Raw genomic sequence first — 21675 nt, forward strand, 5'->3', positions numbered from 1 at the left:
CAGGTGGATCAGCATCTAACCTGTAAAAGAGTAAATTGGCAACATACTTTACCGCGCACATAGGCTGGAAAATATAAAGAAACTTCTCCATTTCCTTCCTCAAATGCTTTGTTCAAAAGGGAGAAAGAAAAAAACCAAAAACTAGAAACCATGTACAAAGATTATTTACCTGAGAAGATTTGAGACTACGCTCTGCAACCAGGTTACAGAAAACACAGGACATGGAGTGATTCAGGATAAAGTCCCTGTGTTAACTGTGATTAACAGTTCTCTGCTATCTTTAGAACATTACTTTTGTACTACATTTGTAAGTAGGAATTACAGGCAAAGCCTGCTGTATTTCATGAATGTAGAATTGTCCTTCAGTCAGAAGTCTATAGATTTTTTGAAGTGTTTTTTTTTTTAAAGTAGAGAAATAATTTTTAGAGGTATTTATGAATTCAAAGCACTTTGATGTTCCTCTCATAAATCTGCATAATCACATTAATTTATAAAATGTATAAAATTGAACTGACCTGATTTTTTTCACTAATGAAATGCATCACTTCAAAACTTGTATTTCAACATTCATCCAAAATAATTGCACCACGTATTATTCAGCTTATATGCATACTTGGCAAGTTCTGCATTAATTTAATTTGTTAACATTTTCTTTATTTCTACTCTTAACTTCTATATTTCAAGCACTGTAATACAAAACTGAATTATTAGCACTGAAATCCTGTTTCATTTACTCCAAGGGGAAAACAGACTGATGTCTACCTTCAAAGTATCAAATTCTACCTGAAATACAGGGAATGTTGCATTATTCCAAAACTCTCTTTTTCTCTCTCCTGTATTGGAAGCTTCAGTAAATATAACAGAATGTTATGGTCTGGTTTTCTCTTTCAGCTAATTTTGGGAAAGAGTAGGGCTCACAAAATGGCAAACAGGTTGAGTAACACGATATAGGGGAATAAATAGTCAACAGGAAAAGGAAAAGGATTTTTTTATTAGAGGATTTTAATCTTACCGTGCTACAACTAAAAACTGGTCAATCTGACGGTCAGTAAGGGGGCTATCTGGATCCCATACTTTTACTTCCAGCTTTGCCTGTTCTCTGTCATCTAATTCTCCTGTCAAAAGGTAGATGGGACAAAACACTTATTACTCACAACGTTTTTCTCTGTGTAGTTCTTGTACTACGTTTAAAAGAGACATTGTACATTTTTAAATACATATACACATGGAGTACTTAACAATCAGCTGTTATCCATTTAAATTCCATAATGCAGCATCATCAAAATAAATCTCTTTCATTAACATCAACATTTCAATTTAAGGAGACATTCTTAGGAGGTGTAGTATAAATGAACTTTAATAAAATGTGATTATAAAATTGAAACCATAACCTAAGTAACCAGTGGTTTCTTTAAATTGCTTCTCTACTATATCAAAGTTACTGTTTCACTTAAGCCATACTAAAATTAATTTTACACTTAACCAGCTTTAGCAATTAAATTCTATTTAATTTGTATTCTATGCCCCCAAAATACAAATCATAAGGCAAAAATGCTGTCTAGTACATTAAAACATTTTTTTCACCTCTTCAGCCACTACATTATCTGTATTGTTTACATAAATCATACTATTAAAATTGCTGTGTAGATTGACTAGTTATATTCTCCTATAAAGCAATACATAAAGCTACACCACAAGAAATTTACTATATACTACATCATTTCCCAATTCCATTTATCTGAACAGAGCAATTTGTCAGCATGCACATGGTCAAAACAATGGTGGTTGTTTCTAAAATTTAATTTGTCCTTTATTCATTATTACAAGAGTATGACTTTTGTACTGCTTGGAAGAACACTGAAGTGTGAATTCATTACAATGATTCACATTCATATGGAAGCATAGATCTTGTCTTGCCTACTACACCAAGAGATTTTCCTGTAAAATAAGAAACATTTCAGAGGCTAACGGAGTAAGCACCATGTATTCCACTAGTCTAAGATCTACCTGCGGGATGTAGCTAACACATCTGTGGTCACAATAGATGAGAACAGTAAAGTTAAAATCATTGTCTTCCCTTGCGGTTTTAAAATATGTGTTCTTCCTTCAGTAAACACGTGAAAAACACTAACGTTTAGTTGGTTGATGGTACTTGTCTGTGACTTTTATGAGCTACTATGAGAGTAAAAACCTGTTGTCAGACATAGCCATTCCACTCCCTTTGAAAATCAAGGCTGTGTAGGCACTTCTCTGAGCACACAGAAGATCACTTTAGTCTGTGCTATTTCTTATGACTTAATGAAAACAGACATTAAATAACCTGTACACTTAAGAGTCTGGAAGTAGACTGCAAACCAAGCACTGGCTCTTCTGAAATCACATCATATACGGTTAGTTTCTCTAGCACATTCGTTCTGAAAGGAAATTAAAATGTGGTATATATTTATCCCTATCAAACACACAAGTTAGAACTGCACCATGCTGTTTCAGGAACAAATTTCACAGTCACATTCTCAGAAAAACACAGTACATTACTTTCTTCCAATACACACATAATAAAGAATTGGCTTCCTAATGGGAATTCTGCTTCTCATCAAGCTAATTCACATCTAGTACTGGAGACAAACTTAATTTCTGGAAATCTTGGATAGGATTTTAGGTCTATAAACTTATTCAATGGATTACACACCTGTCAATACATTCATTTTTTCCATCTGTGACAGACACTTTGTGGGTGATGTTCTACATTTTATAAATAATCTCTGAGCACTTCATTTCAATCTGTTAATATATATTTTTTAAATACCTTTAATGTTATTTAACTGTTTCAGGACATCATATTCTGGAGATCATAACAATACTCAGGCAGAGTACACTTCTCACAAAGAGAAAACATTATACAAGCACAGCATGAGTATTCAAAACATGTCACTCTCCTGATTCAAGTTTGCAAAAAGACCAAAAAAAATTGCAATACTGTTCTTTTTACTTAAACTAGAGGTAATTAAACAATTGCTACTACGAAGTGTTTTAGTAACTCTTGATAAAAGTGATTCTGAAATATTGCCAAGCAGTATTTTATAATGGCAGTAGGCATAAACAGGACACGAGCAATAGAATACCTATACCAAAAGAATCTAAACAGATAGAGCTTTCCATAAAATAAGTGGTCTGTGCCAAACTGCACTTCAAAAAAACCCTTTCATTCAGATTTTCCACTTAAATGGCAGGATATTATCACTTAAAGAGGAAAAGTAACCTTAAACAGATCAAATCATGGAGGCAGTCATGCAGTGCTGAAGAAATCTTTGGAAAGTTCATTTCAGGAGTAAAAATGAACATTCTTTCATAGAAACTTCATTTGCATGTGCTGAAAGTATCCGTATAGGATGATCACATAAGATAAACAAATCTTATTTCAAAATAATAATTATATACCCCCTCTGCTGTACTTGACTATCTATCCTTAGTTAATCATGCCTGTAGGCACACACATACTATAGGATTTCTAATGTGGCAGACCCCTTTAAAACTAAGATGCAATTTCTGTTAACACATCAACATTTATATTCTATAGTGTTATAATTTGACACTGAAGTACAAGACATTCAAACTGAACAGATGATAAAGTTGTCACAGTATTAATTCCTTACACTGCAAAAGCCAGGACACAAATGGAATGGGGGAGTTTAACACTTTCAGTGCATTTGAGAAAGTTCAGTTTCATATGTGTCACCCTTCCTCACATACCAATTACAGCTTCTGAGAAATGCTGAGTCATTTTTCTGAGCAGTGGGTATGACATACCAGTGTATCCAACTTATTTTAAGCGCTGCTTATAATTTTATTATAGCCAATCTAATCCTGATGATTAATTTTACTGGAAAACACTAGTAGATGGTCAGAAATACGCCTGGTTTATGCCTCATCAATCATTCAATGCCTTACTTCTCATGGTTTTCTTCTAATAAAAAACAAAAAAGTTAATTTTTTCTTCTTAAAAAAAGCAAAAAATCTGCATTTCAGTCACCTTAAACAAATGAAACCATGATATGGCCCTTTCCAAAAACAAGTGTAAAAAAAACCTACAAAAGTAAACCATGTGAAACTTTTAACCAAATACAATTAAGAAATTTAAGATCTTTTAGACTTCACTTTCTGCAGACAAATACCACAAAGTTAACTAGTACCTTAGATTCAGCATGATTCTGTGTTGTTCTTATATCCAGCTAAAAGAAAACAACTTGCAATATAAACTATGAGCAGTTTTTAAAGTGCAATTCTTTGAATTTAACAGATAGATAACAATACTGCAATATTATATCCTTTTAAGAAACTGAAATATGAATCTATAGAAGCTGGACTTTTTTAAAAAATGCTTTTCAATGAAACAATACAAATTCCACTTGTAATGACAAACAGTTGATGAGGTATCTGACTGAGAAGTAGTCAGAAGAACAGTTTTTAAAGACACTTGTGAGATATAAAGTCTTATTTTTGTATTTGGCATGATTTGCACCATTTTTCAAAATACCTTTTTATTCTCCTTCTCAAAAAGTAACTTAGTGGTCAATTCAATCCAAACATGCAAACTATACACCTGCAGTTCTCAGCTTTCTGAGTGAACCCACCTTTCAGGATATGCAAAACAGAGGTACCAGCTGCTAGATCCTTAATTGCACATGACAGAAAACCTGTAGTTGTGGTTTTTGGTCATAGTAAGGTGGCAGACATATCCATGGACAGCAGTTGGACACCAGACCGATAGTCTGAACCACAGAGTTCCTCCTACTAAGCAAAGTCATTCAGGGCTTAATACAATCTCCTGAAATCAGCCAGTCTTGATGTGTGCATCAATTACTCAGCTCACTAGATATCCAAGCAAATAAACAAGAAGGCAACTCAGTGTCTTTATCCTTGTGTGTCAGCTCTATTCTTGTGAAAGAGGAATATCTCTTAGCTAAAGTTCCAAGGATGAGGAAGAGAAGTACTTGGGCTCTTATCCTCCGCTTGCCCAGTTCAACACCTAACACAATGAAATTGCTTTTACTGAAATATGGATTCAGATTTAGTAGATAAAGCAATTAGCAGATTTTTTCCAGAACTCTTTGGCAGTATCCTAAATTGCAGGTAAACCTAAATGTTTTTTTTGAACATAGTTTCATGAGTTATTCTGTGTCATCGCTGTACAAATAGGAAACTAATCAGTGAAAATGAGGTTTCAGTTAATGAACCACATTCTCATGCTGCTATTTAAACTGTCTGCAAACATTTTCTCTAACTTACAGAGAAGAAAAATAAAATCATACTGAATTTTCTTGTAGTGTCTAGGTATGAACAAAGTTCCAGATGTTAAGCCTGTCTGTCTAAAGTAAAATTTGAGCTTTTTCCTTGGATGAAAAGTTTCTAGTTCCCCACTAAAACAGTCAGCATATTCATACTGCATAAAATTCTTACTAGTAATATTTATTTAATTTCCATCATTCTATCATTTCTAACTCTCACCAGTACTGATAATCAAAAATCATCCAGAAAAAAAGTTCAAAAACTTGCATTCAACTCTTCAAAAAATAAAACTGAGTTATGTGCAAATAACTTCTCTGAAAGTAACATGAGAAAGTTTAGATTATTTTAAAAGTGTAGGCAAAAGGAAAATCATTTGTTTACCTTTCAGTTTCAAAACAATCTCCCCTCTCCCTTACCTTGCCTGACAGAGGTATATTCAGATTTCAATTAGTCATTCAGATAATGAGTTGTATGTTTACACAAATCTCATGGTAAAACTCAAGTTATGATCATAACACACATATAAAGACTGGAAATGAAAAACAGGCTACATATAGAGGCTACAAATGAAAGATATCAGGTGATATAGGCCTGTTACTTGTCTACAGACATTTAAACTGCTACTGAGCATTTTCAAAGCCAATGGAACATGCACAGTCCAATCTTATCCTCTAGAGCTTGAATCTATATACATTAAAAAAAGAGTCATTCTTCACTTGAAATATCTCTTTTGAAATAGAACTGCCTCCAATGACCTTAGAGTTCTCTCAGTGTTCAGTCTTACGGTGCTTATAAATCAATCGCTGATGATCCGGAAAAAAGATTCACAAAACACACAAAAGAGATTTAATTCATTGTGTTCTGAATTCCTAGAAATAAACAGAAAGAATGCAGAATAAACTGAGTTGTAACCATGCAATAGTGACCAACTTCTCCATAATGCTGCATCAGGAATGGCTGGCTTATGGAAATGCCCAGTGTGGGAAGGAAGGAACAAATGAGGCTACCTCTTTCCCAAAACCCTGCAGAACAGTCTGCAAAAAGGAACTTACACAGTTCAGAGAACACGGAAATATAATGTCCTAAAGTCACACTATTCCTCACTTTTTAGTCCTCACACTAAATCACATTTAGGTAGAAACCCCACAGTCCCAGATATGAAATAAGACCTTTCCATTTTAGGGGTTTTTTTACAGCAAAACTAAAGGCAATGACTTTAATATATGCATGAAACTACAAGGTCACCTACCACTCAAGGGCAAGAGTAAATATTCAACTAATGAAAGGATACCTGAAATTCATCTTTATTTTGGAATTAGCTTCTTGTACTCTTTTGATGTCTGTAAATAAACTTGAACAATGTGATTCCACACTCCCCACCCCCACTTCAGATGATGTTTTGGTTGACTGACATGGTGCAGTGGTCTAGCACCTATTCCAATCCTAACAGAGAAAGATTGCAACAGTTTTTCTGAAATTCCTAAGTAACAACACATGAGGTAATACAGTTTTTAGGAAAGCATAGTGAAAGTGATTCTATGTATAAATAATAAGAGTACCATACCATATATAAATAATAATATTTTAAATATTTGTTTTTAAAAAACAAGCAAACACACAGAAAACTGACTTAATTAAAATGAAATCTTTGGTCCTGTAGTATTGGTTTGTTTTTTTTTTTTAAAAAGACCCTAATGTTATAAATATGCAAATTTCCTGTGACTTCAGCATTCTAAAGATAAATAGGACTTTTCATGTGAAACAAAGCAATTTAGAGAAGAACTTTTTCTTTAGGATGCAAAGTATTTCGACTTATTCAAATGTAAAAAACCACATTTCATCTGCATCTGCTATTTGTTTTTCATCTTCTACAGAATAAACTTAAAAGAAAAATCAGACTCGCAGTAAAACAGCAAGAATCTGAACTTAGAATAAGTCCATTTAGGCAAAGTTACTGAGGTAGAAAATAGAGCAAAGTCAATTAAACACTGCAACGTTGCTGCTTGAAAGGTGATTTGAGTGCTCACAGGGATAATAAGCACCTACACAGCACACAATAAAAAAAGTGTATCCTTCATAAAACTGACTACCTAACAGAACTCATTTTGTACTTGACCAATCTCAGTCAAAAGACTCTACATCCATTATTGATAACAAAATCTTTCCAACAGCAACCATACACAACCTTTCACACAAAACCATCGCAGCACAGACCATTCATGGTGCAAACAGAAGGAAAAAGACAAGATAGCTACTTTAACCATTTCCTTCCAGCTGATGAAATATACGAGGTTCATAACAAACAGAAGACTGACAACAGAAGCTTAAGTCTCCTCAGGAAGTTAAAGACAGCAGGACATCATGGTTCTCTTTCTATGAAACTAAAACTCTGACTGACTTCTCTTCAAGCATAAATCAAACTTGAGAAAGGCAGTCCCTGCTTTTACAGTTCAGGGTAGGGGTAAAAAATAACCCAAAAACAAACAAACAAAAAACACCCCACCCACACTTCAGCAATGAGGACAACCCCCATAACACACCTCAACTGTGGAACAATTGTTATAAAATCTCATTGATAAGCAGTAGATTTCCAACTCTTCCAACTTATCCCTTGACTGTTAACATAGAAGTTGTGAATGATCTGAGAACTGAAACTCAGAAATTTCTATTACCATATTATATACTCAGTATACTTTTACTATTCCTATATAAGGAATAAAAGAACCAACTTGATCCATGTAATTGAATGTTTGATTAAAATTATGCATGCACTTAAAACCTAAACAAATTGTATCAAAAGGTAGCAAGTATTTTTAAATAACCTTGAAAAGACTTCATAAAACACTGTGGTTTATAAGGCAAAGCTTCAAATACCTAATTGAGCTCCTGCAGTACATGTGCCTGTAACTCTAAACTACAGATTTTCCTTGCAACTGCATGGTTAGGCAGAAGCAAAGTCTTTACAGAAAGCAGGTAGAGAAAGGTCATTTATGTGTGGTTTTGTTTAATTTATAGTAAAACCGATAAGAGCCTATAAACATGCATTTAATTGCCCAGCACATACATCACTAATTCAGCTCCCTAGAAGTGAGATTGGCAATCCTGATGTAAAGAATACTATCCTATTAAAATCTGACATGAAGAACATTATTGTTTGTGATAGGCAAGCACTTGACAGTTCATTATGCAAAATTTACACTGCTGAGCTTAATAAAAAAAAAAATCTGCAAATCTGACAAGTGACTACCACGTTTAAATTGGATAACCCTCAAGAAATAGTTCCTTCTTTTAGAAGTTATTACAGAAAAAAATCATGTTAACTCAAACTCAAAAGTGCAACCAACAGAAACTCCACTGGAGAACAAAATATATTTGAGTACATATAAACAGGAGTTTTATGATTTGTCAAGATATGTCTCATCGAATCTTAAACATCTGATCCGTTTTAGATATCAATTGTGCAAGGGGGACTCTAGCTTTTTCTACAAATACTTTGAGTATAGTTTTTAATTTTATTTACTAGAAGGAAAAAAAAAAAAAAAGCTTTGAATCGAACATCTTTCCGACGGGATGCTTCTTCCTCCATTTCAGAGATTCTAATTCCTCTTCTATACGCCTTAGTAAAGGCACAGGCTTCTTCCTTGCCCACTCCACATTCTTCCTATATCCCTTTAAATGGTCAGAGTACCTAATTGTATCAGATAACTGCTCCATAAAGAATTCCCTAGAACACAGTGGTCTCCTTTTAAAGCCAGATGCAAGAGAAGCAGGACTGGGCTTCGAACAAGACTGCAGCTGGGAGGGGACCATTAGCATGAGAAAAATTCCATGGAGCAGTACACAGACATCTCCATAACAGTGGCTCGAAGATCATCACTCCAGGCTAATTAAAACAGAGACTTGCAAACCCTCTGCCATTGCTGGTAGGAGTACTCAAGCAGGAATAGCAGCCAGTTCTCTAGATAAACCTCTAAACCGAATCATTCCACATCATACTTGTCAATCTCTTGATGTTTTTTTCTTTCCATATATCTCTGCACAGAAACTAAAAACTAACTTCCCAACTCAATCCTAACATACTCCCATTTCCTCTCTGACAAGCCTCTGTTTTGCTCAGTGATCTCTGGTTCTACTAGACTTGCTCAGCACTCAGAATCCTTAAAGCAGACACAAGGAGCAGAGCCAGATGAGCTGACAGGTACACTCAGGCAATTAACTTGCATAAACCATTCTCAGCAGGTACTTTCCACTGTTCAGATAAACATGTGCACACTGCTAGCTGTGGACAGCTGCCCCTGTGACGCTGCCCCGGATAACAGTTTGGAAATCTTTGTGCGCCCAAAGACACCATTCAAGCACCTGAGCAACTTAAGCAGAGAAAGTTCAGAGTTAACTCCCTGTACAGTGTACTTTCAAGTTGGTGGTTTTGTGCTAAACCTTTAAAATTATTCCACATTTTCATAAGAGAAACAAAACTTTTAAAGGTTAGTAGCTGCTCTGTTAAGTGACTCATACTATGCATATGTTATACTTTCTCTTATATTGCAGTATTATAATCTAATTATACTGAAAAATTTTGGTAGGTATTAATGCTGTTAGCTTAACATTAGTGCTTGCAGTTCCTAATCTTCAGGTGTTCCTTCTATTTTTAGACTAAGATTTGCTAACAGCTCAACATATTTTTTCAAGTCTTTATGGAAAAGTCAGTTGAAACTGAGCATGCTAATAGCATCGACTGAACACACACAAAGAAATTATCTACTACCCAGCATCATCACTGGAGGGAAGGTGACTCTTGCAGCTTCTCTTAATGAAATGACTGTAGGTAAGCACAGAAAAAGATGCATCCTAAGATCATCCTTGAAGTGTGGGTGTTTTGATTAAACTGTCCACTCCCGTGCTTGTTTACTAAGAGGTAAACTTCCAGTCCCAACTCTTCCTCTACAAAGACACACTACTCCAGGATAAAAGGCAGAAGACCATGGCCTGAATCTCCTCAGCAGTATGTGCTCCTCAGGAGCACAACAGTACGATTGTTTCATGTCAGAAATCTCAGCAGGTCTCTAGCTCAAACTCCTCCTCAAAGCAGATTCAGCTCTAAGATCAACCAGAGCTGTATTTTTTGGATCCTGAAGACCTTTAGGGATAAAGATGACACAACCTCCCTGTGTACTTGCTCCACCATCTGACCATCCTCATGGGAAAAAAAAATTATGCTATTGGCCATTTTGAATCTCTTACTGAAACTTATGACAGCTTTATCCCATCCTCCCACTATGTAACCCTGTCAAGAACCTGTCTGTCTTCTCAGCAATATCCCCCCAGCCACTGGGAGGCTGCTGTTGGTCTCCTGCTGGGAAATTACCCTTTCTCCAACTTGCACAAGCTCGATTCCCTCAGCCTGTCATTGCAGGACAAGTGCTCTAGCCCTAACAGGTGTGACAGACTTCACTGACTTTACTTCAGTTTACAAGTAACTTCCCCATATTTAGGGACCCAAACCCAGATGCAATGATTAGATGGGATCAGTAAAGGGGAATGACCACTTGCCTTGATCTACTTGGCTGTGTGCCAGGTGGCCACCTTCACTACCAGAGCCCATTGCTGGCTTACATCCTCTTGCTGTCTGCCTATATCCTAGGGCCTTTCCCACAGAGCTGCTCTTCTCAGCTCCTTCATACCCAAATAAATTTCATACATTTATGAAATATATGAATAAAAGTACCTTCATATGCTATAATTTTCCCTTCAGCTCAGGAAAAATTATGGGCATCTCATGCCACAAAGGAAAAACACTGTCTTTGTGATTCAGACACATTACCAGATGTGGGGTAATTTTTTTCTTGTCACTCTACTTTCATTCTCTTACTTGCAACAAATTTCAAAGAGCATTCAAATGACTAAAGTCTTCTCAGGCCATCAGTAGAATTAAAGGGTCTATAAACTACCTAAGGGTCCAAGACCTTGACAAGGTGATCTGTTTAAAAAGAAAGCAAGAGAAATTCAAATTAACTGTTGGAAAAGAAATCTAATTGGTTTTCTGCATTTGTGATGAGTGGGCAGAACTGGAGATGTTCACATGCTTCATGAGAGACCTAAAAGATGTACCTTAAAATGAAGCATCTGTAGGAGAGGTCACAGAACAATTATACAATATGAACAGTAACATGTTACTTGAGTTTGGACAAGCATCTGCTCAAAATTTCTACAGATCTCGGGGATACAACAGCTACTAACAGTGACACATGAACTCTAATCCATTTATGTTATACCTAAGGTGTGCAGAAGGGAATGTGGGCAACTAAGCACTGTCAAGGCTCACAGCTATACTAGCCAAATTAGTAGAAATTGCAACAAAGACACACTGGGGACAGATCAGCAGGCCTTTTAAAAGGAAAAATCACACCTCACATAATTACTAAAGTTCTTCAAAAAGATCATAGAGGCGCATAAGGAAGCTCAAGGGGACAGCCTATTGGGTCTCTATTAGGCTTCAAACAAGTTTTAAGAAAACTAAGAACTAACAAGAGGCAAGATCTTCTGCATGGATAGACAGAAGATGGACTGATTTAGCATGGTTGCTCCTACACTGGTGGGCTAAGTTTGCTTGAAAATGACTATTTCAACACTTAACCATGTTACATTGCCAAACATGGGACTGTTCTACCAAATCCTGGTACACAATTGCTTCACAAAGCAAATTTAACATCAGAAAATTTATTCTGACAAATTACATTTATTCTCTAATTTTATTTTAAGTAATAGAAAACAGTTACTATAAATTGTATTAGCTTTCTTGAAAATACAATTTAGTACTTTTTTTGTTTGGTTGAGGTATTTTTAGTCAGAATATTACTGCAAATAGTTTCACTAGACTTCCAAACCATGACAACAAAGCAGTCAACATAAAGATTTTTTTTTTAGGTTTATTTAGAAAATATCCTTTGCTGCAGAAGTTTTAATAGAGCTTTGACAGAGAAACAATTATTGACCTTTTGTGCAGCCTCTCCACAAATCTATGAATAAATGAAAGTAAGCATTACTTAGGAAATTACTGAGATTACTGTAAGCAATTGGCTTCCCTATCTGCAACACCACTTTGACTGTATGTGTTTAGCTAAGCTGCCATGCATTTTACTTTGTGTAAACGCATTGACATTGTGTGACAACTACAATTAGGCCTACAATAGCGCACATGAGGCAGAAAGACCAATGCAGGCATATGACAGAAACAATTATGCATTATATGAAATCCCGCAGAGCAAAAAATTCCCACTTACTCCCATTCTTAAGCATTATCCTACTTGCTAAATGATATCCCTAATGCTATGCCAGCACTTTTATCTCTGTCATTCTCTGCTTCTTAGCGAACCATGTAAGACAACCTGTCACTGCGTCAGTAGTTCCACTGCTGAGCCATACTGGTTGAAATGCCAGAATTTAAAAACATTTGGATTTTAAAGTTGTGAGACAGGGAAAAAAAAAAAAAAAATCAATGTTACATAAAAGTCTACCACATATCTAAACTGATTTGTCTTGGTGCAATTTCCCTATACACAAAACAGGACTAAATAAAAGCTGTTAAAGGTGACAAGAATTTAATCATATTCAGAACAAGTATGCCTTGTAATCAAATAACAATGATAATAATTACTTGCCCAAAGCAAAATTGTATAGGTTTCTTTTCCTTGCTTGTTTGGGGTTTTCAGTTTTGTTTGTTGAACTTTGTAGTCACACATTTTAGAATCTGTTGATCAAATTAGGTAGTGGAATGGGCTGCCCTGGGAAGTGGTGGATTCTCCCTCCCTGGAAGTTTTAAAGATGAGGCTGGATGTGGCAACTAGTGCCATAGTCTAGTAACCACAGAGGTCGTGTATCAAGGGTTGGACTTGATGATCTCAGAGGTCCTTTCCAACCCAGCTGATTCTATGATTCTATGAAATACAGTGGGTGGATGCACCAGACAGCAGCTTCTGGTCATCGCATGCAGAGAACCAGGTACCTTGCTCCTGTACTGTATAGATGCTTGAAACAAGATACTCTTCATCCAAATTCATGCTTTTGCTTATCAGAGATAAACCTTTTTAATTCTTGCTTTGCACAGAGGAGGAGAATATCTCCAGTGTGGGGTAACAGACTTGAAAATAAACTGCTACATCCACAAAATAAGCCACTGGACAAAGTCTTTTTAAAATAAAAAAAGGACCTTCTTCAGTATCCTATTAGCAAAATTTAAGTCAATGCTGTAGAACACAGCCTCCTGTTCTCCAGTGTATTAGAAGACACTAAAGACTCAAAATCTTCAAACCAGAGTCTAGACAAACTGGAACAACTGGCACTGGGGGGAAGGAAGGGTTTCACACAACCATAACATCATTCAAATCTGACAACTTTTACTCCCACGTTTTTACTCCCAAGGATGTTGATAACAAAAGTGGCAAGACTGCTGAAAGCAATCTGGTCTGGTCTTTCTCCAAAGTTACAGTCTTCACTAAATGTGTAATCTAGGTGAATTAGCTAAACCATTACAAACAAAAGGGGCAAAGAAATACAAGGCATATGCATTTTTAACCAAATTTAAACTTTGTTTATACTGGTTTACTGCAACTGTGTAAAGGATTCATGATTCAATGCATCTCCAAAGTGGAAAAACATTTGAATCTGGAATACCTCATCATGCATCTTAATTTTAATAAAACTTCTAGTCTTTTGAAAGTAAACGTTCTTTTCATTTCAAAAATTAAGAAGAAACATAAAGTTATCCATTACACCCATGGGGCAGGGGGAAAAAGGAATGCCGAATTATCCAAAATCTAAACATCCGGTTTTGGAGAATGCTTTACTCAAGAACACAGAAATGGTAACATCAATGCATGGGAGAAAAAAAAAAAATTATTCCTAGCAAAAAAATGCCCATGTTTCTCCAGTAAACACTAAGAAAACCCCACCACCAACAAAAACCCAACAGTCCCTTCAGACAGAACATAAGTTATCATCGTATGGAGAAAGTGCAAGCAATTTGAATGTTTAATCTATTAGAATACATCAATGTATTTACATTAAAATAACTTAGTGGTTACAGAACTCTTTTTTATTTTTCAGCCACGTTGTGACTGGTCTGGAATTTGCACTGGCAGAATTGGCATGTCTTCAGTCATTTGAATTGGATTCATATGTCAGTAACTTTGAATATAAAACAACTGATGGTGTGTGAATCTTGGGTTTTTCTAATTCTTTTTTAAATGGGTTTGGGGATTTTTTGTAAACATAAAATATGTCTATCAATCACCTTCAAAAAGTTATTCTTCCTTTACATTAGAGGAAAAATTTCATGTCTTCTCTTTTATTATACTATACTATTATTAGATGATATAAAACCTGATTTTTCCTAATTGACTTAAAGTTGTCTAAATTATTTCCTTTAATATAAGGTGATTGCTCTAACTTTCAGTTTTAAAGAGTCATACATTATAGCATGATAATTTAAAGATACAGATCACTAGCCACTATTAACAGTACAGGCTGAAAAATCCACATAAAGAATCAAAATCTTCACAGAATCCCATAAATTACAAATATAACTATTTTATTCTATTAATTTTAAAAATAGTTTAGATTTGTTTTCATGAATGAAAAGACTTGACAGTGAATGGATTAGCTTCCAAGGCCATCAGCTTACATAAAGAAACAGTAACAGCTGAATCATCTTTTGTTTTTCCCTGGAGGTCAGAGGGCTATGGAAACATTTAGATAACAATCAGTCAAAACTACCATAATTCAGATATTTTTATCCTCCTAAAACCAAACCCTTTTTTTCCAACAGCCACTTGAAATAAGTGCAGATTAATCCAGCTAAACTGCTCCAGTGCTCCATGTACCAACAGATCCTTGGTTTGTGGGTTTGATGTTTCTAAACTTTGATGGACTATTATTTTCTTCTAGAGACAGCAAGAAAACTGCATCACTTTGCATTTTGGGGATTAACAGGGTGTGAGAAAAAGAAGACAGTAACACAGTGAATTCATGTGTTTATGACGTAAGAGAGATGATTTACTCATTTAACTAAATTAAGTATTTAACACAGAATGTTAAGCTCCAGAAGAACTTAGTAATTCACTTTAAATAAATATGGAATTTATTTTAGAAAAAAGAAATCAAATAAGTAAAATTTCAACAGGAAAAACATTTACTTTCTATGTAATATTCACTATTTCATAATTAGGCTCTGTCTTTAGTAATTTAAGTAAGCAGAACTCAGGAGGAAAAGACTTCCTGCCTGGCAGACAACCCCAGCTTATCCTGAAAATCCTACAGTTCAACCCACTGCTTTGGAATCACATCAGTACTTCCTGGCTACTTGATACACACATTGAGACAGTCATTTGCTTTTAGTCCTCTGGCAAGCTTTCCTCTTGAGCATATGAATGTCTACATAATTTTTTTTTTTCTTTATGACAGTTCCATTTTACAGCAAGAATAGCAGTGTATCATATTCTATTCATAAACTTGTTCTGAAACAAGTTTGTACACCTTAAAAAAAAAATCTGGAAATTACTTCTTATAGTTTATTTCTGGTTATTTAAAGTCAAAATAATATTGCAGGTGATCTACTAGAGAGGATTCATTGTAAAATAATCTGCCTTTTGCCAGAAATCAAAATATTCTTGTTTTATACAAATTATTCTTATTTCATATGTTTATTAAATAAGCTCTGTATAAATTGGAAATAATGTCTTTTCTTTAATAAAAAAACGTATACAGCAAAAAAAAGCAGCCCACATGGAAAGGAAAACACATTTAAGGTTACAAATATATATATTTGGGGCATTCAGAACTCCTTGGACTTACTGCAAGTGATACTCTTCTCCCATGATCTTTTCTCAGTAGAGAATAAGTACCAAGATTCTTGAAAATACATCTCGATGCTTCTGAGGAAACTTTTCGTTTGTTAGCACTCAATATAGAGTGCGCATTAGGCTGATGAAACCAAATCATTTTAAAATTTACCAAGTAAACATAATTGCAGACATAAGACACAGATGCTTACAGTTCTTTAATGTCACCCAAACACTAAATAAATATTGTACTTGAAATTTTGTTTAAAGTAATAGTTCTTATGCAGCCAAATACTAAGGTACAGGTAGTTATGCTAGATTATAAATAAATAAAATAAAATTTAGACATTATCAGTGATTTTAAAGCTATGCCAAGGGTAGAAACATTTCTTTCAAACATGTTACAAAACAGAGAAGATGTTTTGATGAAAGACAGCATTTTAAAATAAGAAGACACAAAGAAATATTTTCTATGCATAGTCTGCTTAAAAAGGAAGAGAGCAAATTTATTTTTGACTTATTTCACTACTGTGTTATTATTCTATCAAATGGTTGGTCCTCAACATCTGCTCTCCATGCAGCCTATATTACAGAACTAACCAGACCATGCAATAAAACAAACAAATATCAAATGCCTAAACTGCATTATGCACAAACTCGAAATGCACAGTGTCTTTTCAACAGCTATTCAAGCACCCTTTCCTTCTTTCTTCCTTTCTAATACCTAGCAGTATCCATGAATTTTCTCAGACCTACCATTTTCTCTGCCTTCTATGTACTAGTTTAGTTCAAGAGTCAGCATGAGCAATATTGCAAGATAAGGATTTTTACCTTTTTCACTAATCAAAGATCACGTATTTACCTTCTGCAAGCATGTCTGGCACATCTGCTTGATATCTAGGCCCCACTCTGATTTCTCCCTTGTCTGCTAAAAGCGTTTTCAGTGATGGATCATATACCAGTGAATAAAAAAAAGTATCCTAAAAAAGAAGACACATTTGCAACAGCATAATACTCTTTAAAACTGGGTTTTTAAACCTGTAACACCTTCCTTTTGGAAATCTGCACACTTTACAGAACCCAGGTTTGGTACATAAATCCTATTTTTACACAATACAGATGTTTCATGAGTGCTTTTAAAAGGGTAATTGAAGCTTCTGTCTTTGCTGGGACTTACTTCAGAACTGAGCAATAATGAAAAGATTCATACACAAAAGTATATCAATGGATTTGAAAATGTTAACTTCTTTTTGAATTTAATGTGTTTCCACTCGTAAGCATCTCTACCATACTGACTTTGCATGATAAATTAGTCTCAAAACCCATTAAACACTGTGCAAACCCTTCTCAGACAGAAAAATAGTATCGGTGAATCTGGTAGAGTACCTAAAATATTTTACCAATTATCAGTGGTTTTGGTGTAAAAATCAAAAATAAAGACGTTAATTTCATTTTAAAACCACTGTCTCTCTGATTTTATATTGAGACACTCCAAAGAAAAATATGTTTATTCTGAACGTGTTTTGCACTACATAATGCAATTATCTTTCAAATTCTTGGGGAATTTTCTTCCCTTCTGCTAAAGCTAAGCATCCTAAGTATCTGCCACAGGAAATGAAAATTGAGGAAATACTTTTTAAATGCAAACATACTGACAACAAACCCATCATTTAAGAACATCAATTAAGATTTTATCCAATAACTTTTTTGAAATTGGTGTTTTCAACAACATAATTTTTCCAACGTATGATTCAGTAAGAGATTTTCAAAGTACTGTTTGCCCATTTATTAAAAATACAGCTGTAAAAGACCACACCCATCACAATATTTACCCAAATAGAAATCATATATTACCTCTTTCTCCAGGTATGACAGTACAGATTCTGTCTCATTCAGAAGTGCAACACTGCATTTTCCCCTACACAGACACAAGGAAGAATGGTTATTTTGTAAAAAGTTCAAATTTTTATTAAGGAAAAAGTTATTTACCAGAAAACTATGTAGATATACTTTAAACTTTTACATTAAAAATATAAAAATATTATAAGATATAAAAATGAACACTGTCATACTTTAAAGATACCAAATAAATGACAAAACAACCGAATAAATGGTTGTACTGACCCACACTCAGATACACTGGAATTCCATCAAACTGGAAAATAGTTTCAGGAATGGAGAAGCAAAGAAGGTGAAGAGGTACTACAGCAAACAATACACACACACTCAATTAATAAAAAGGTCTGCATCAGTGAAATATCGCCTCCAAGAGACTTACCTCCCGTAAGTTCAGTGCTTAATTTGAAAACAAATAACCCAAACTAGAAGGAATATACGGTTTTACCAATGTCCTGTAAAAATAAAGTGTTCTTCTCTTTTGAACAGAATTGTTTCTGAGAATGAATCATGGAATTCTATTGATTTCTTCTATGACAACATTAAAGTGCTGATGACCACATTTCTATGCAGGCTCCTGTTATTCAGTAGCAGTACAGACCTGTCCATGTGTAACACCTGTACCTAAAGCAATGGCAGTTTGGACCCACTACCCCCACCCCTTTCTCATCCCTTTCTCTGCCAACCATTGCCTTGGCCTCTAATTCCTCTGTCTCCAGCTTCTCTGCAAATAATTTGCAAAATTATTTTTAACAAACGGTATTTTAAAGAAACACACATGGATCTGGATGAAAAATGTTAAGTGTGCTGAGTCATCTTGTTAGCAACTGGCATTTTTATGTTATCATTTACAACCAAACTGCCATCATATATATATAATTATAATATATACTTATTACCTTTTACATACAGCACTTTGTATGTCACGCACCTAACTTTCAGTTTAGTTGGTATTTCCCAGGAGGTTCCAGTGGCATTACACATATGGCTACAGGACCTCTGCCAGAACACTCATCTCCCATCTCCTTCTCTCGCTGAACAGACCAGCACACAAATATAGAAAGAATAATTGTTTGCAGAGATCTTTTTGGTTTTAAGATAACACCAAAGAAGGTTTTGTAAAAACCTGTCTGTTCTTGTCAGTGGATGCCAACTGCTAATCTCAACCAGAAACTCTGGATGCCAATAGCTAAGGGCTGATCATTAGGTGAACATACGCAGCTAATGTTTTATTCATTGCCACTGTACATCCTGGGAAAGGGGGTTAATCCACACATTAAGACTGCAGTACACAACCTCCTGAATTTCTATTCGTTGTCATACCCAGAAGAACCACATCACCAAAGAGAAATGGTAGGAAGATGAGCAAGAAAAATCTAAGCACAATGCACAAGAGCAAAGGAAAAGACCCCTGTAGTAGGAAACCTTCTCTATACTCCACCTGGTCTTTGAAGGGTTTTTTGACACTTTTGGTGTTCATAATTCCAGAACATTCACTTATAAAAATTAATTATATGTTATTCTGTGAAGTCAGTTTACCAACTTAATTTTAGTGGTTTTTGGCGTCTTTTTAGAGTAAAAGGTTAAACAAGAGTTTACCTTTCCAGTCAGCTTCTACTCCATACGCCTCTAGAAAGCTCTCTCTTCACTACAGCCTACCCTTATTAAATTCCAATTACTGCAGAGGCGTTCATTGCTTCATTGCCATCACGACTGCAAGAGCATTTTATTTACTGACCTCAGACTTTGTTGCTGGTAATCTAAAAAATTCATTTTATTTCATTAAGAGACCAGCTTAATACCCCCAGCATGTCTTTTAAGGGAGTGAATTTCTGTCTGAATGCTACATTTCTTTGAACAGTATATTAACCACGCAATGGACGGAGTCACACAGAGGTAACATTTTGTATGCACAGATGACCTCTCACATGCAGAGACTAGAGTCTCAATAAAGATAACACTAGACATACAGTAGTAGATACCACACTAAAACAAAAACAAACAAACAAACCACCAAAATCCCCCACATTTGAAAATAAGTAAATCACTTTTTTTTCTAATTTTGACTCTATATATTACAGGTACCAGTTTCTAAAATCTAGAAATCTGCAATACTTAAAACAAATGTTTTGGAATCTTTACAAAATGAATAAAAGCGTACTGTTTATATATCTCCTCTCTTCCCCCCCCCCCTCATCAGAGGAAAATCTTATCTGTCTAGTTGTAAATGGTCTACTGGGTTGAACCAAGCATGTAGTTCATTATATTGTCTCCAGCATCTCTCAATCGTGGATGCTGAGGAAATTACTTAAGTGAATATCGATTTGCAGTGATGTCCCTCAATATTCTCCAACCACCACTGCACTTTTCACCCCTTCTTCCAGCACCAATAATCAAAATGCCCTGGAGAAAAAGCCAACGTCATTTAAACTACATTACAACAAGACTTGGGAGTTATTTCTCTAAGGCATGCATTTGAAAACCCAGAGTTTCTCCAGATTTTAATATAAAAAATATTTTCCTCCTCACAGTGTTCTGGAACTTCATTTATTAATGTTTTTAAACAATTTCAGAAAATTGGGACAGATGGAGCTATATCAAATAAATAATCAAAGTAACAGGATAAAATCTGACTGTTCTAAACCAGACACAGAAAAGAAAGGGGGAGCTAGCCACCTACAAAAACAAACGAAAGAGAATGTACACTGCATTTACCAGATTATAAAATCAGTTACACACCAAAATAAAATTATACTCTTTTGCGAAGATAGGATTTCTGAAAGATTTGAGTATTATTTAGACTGGTAGTGTACAAAGCCATAGTTTCGTTGTTCTATTGGTGTCTCCTGCCTGAAATGTTAAATTATACAGCATTTGAGAAATAAATAATAATTAAAAAAAAAAAGTGGAGAGCTGTCTACTGTTTTTTCACATAAGAAACCTTCCTCTTATGTGACTGATTCTCTGATTTAAGCTGTATTCCTCCACCAAGCAGCGTTCTTGACTTAACTGGTATCATCTGGATACCAGCAACAGAAGGTCTCAGTGATGTTAAGATGGCATGTCCAGTTTTGAACCTTTTCTCAAATTAAAAATATTCACAAATTTTTTTACTTCCCACAGATTTAGGAAAAATTTATCCTTAATGAATGTTGAGGGAAAATTTCAGCAACCTCAGCAATGCACAAATAACATTAAACCGAAAAAATAAGTTAGCTTTTATGTTTTCACTCACAATTTCATTCTGATGAGACTAAGTTGTGCCTTTAGAATTCTTTCTGCTCTTAGATGTACTTTGTATTTAAAGTGGTCACAAAAGTTATTCCACTCAGCTGACAACAATGCCAACAACTTGTAGTATTATTAAACCAGCCAGCAACAAAAAGTAATTTAGAGGTCTTTCAGTAAAAGGGGGCAACAAAACTTGTCTATATATATGGTCATGGTATTTATTACCAGCATCTATCCTATAAACCACTCAGGATTCATTTGCTTCTCCTGTCCCAGTAACCAGAGCCACAACCCATAACTTTTTTCTTTAAAACATTAATCAGGTGAATGCTCTTTTCATATGCTACACCTTCCTTCACTCTCATTTGTTAGGAGCTCTTGTCTGCTTGTTTTTTTTTTGTTTTTTTTTTTTTTTTTTTTTTTTTTT

The 21675-nt window shown here is 34.9% G+C and overlaps 1 protein-coding gene across 1 annotated transcript in view; it reads right to left on the reverse strand.

Moving 5' to 3' along the window:
- The window catches only part of LOC114070795 (metastasis-associated protein MTA3), a gene marked incomplete at both ends in the record, with an annotated part of 68809 nt that extends 50770 nt beyond the window's left edge, over nt 1-18039 (reverse strand). The window contains 3 exons of the mRNA XM_027908382.1: nt 1013-1115; nt 16984-17101; nt 17976-18039. Of these exons, the coding sequence (XP_027764183.1) occupies nt 1013-1115; nt 16984-17101; nt 17976-18039 (285 nt within the window). The remainder of the gene's footprint in view (nt 1-1012; nt 1116-16983; nt 17102-17975) is intronic.
- Nucleotides 18040-21675: the final 3636 nt, after the last annotated feature.

Source organism: Empidonax traillii, unplaced genomic scaffold (genome assembly GCF_003031625.1).
Source record: "Empidonax traillii isolate 1590-97213 ecotype Southwest subspecies unplaced genomic scaffold, ASM303162v1 scaffold1690:size75429, whole genome shotgun sequence".
NCBI lineage: Eukaryota > Metazoa > Chordata > Aves > Passeriformes > Tyrannidae > Empidonax > Empidonax traillii.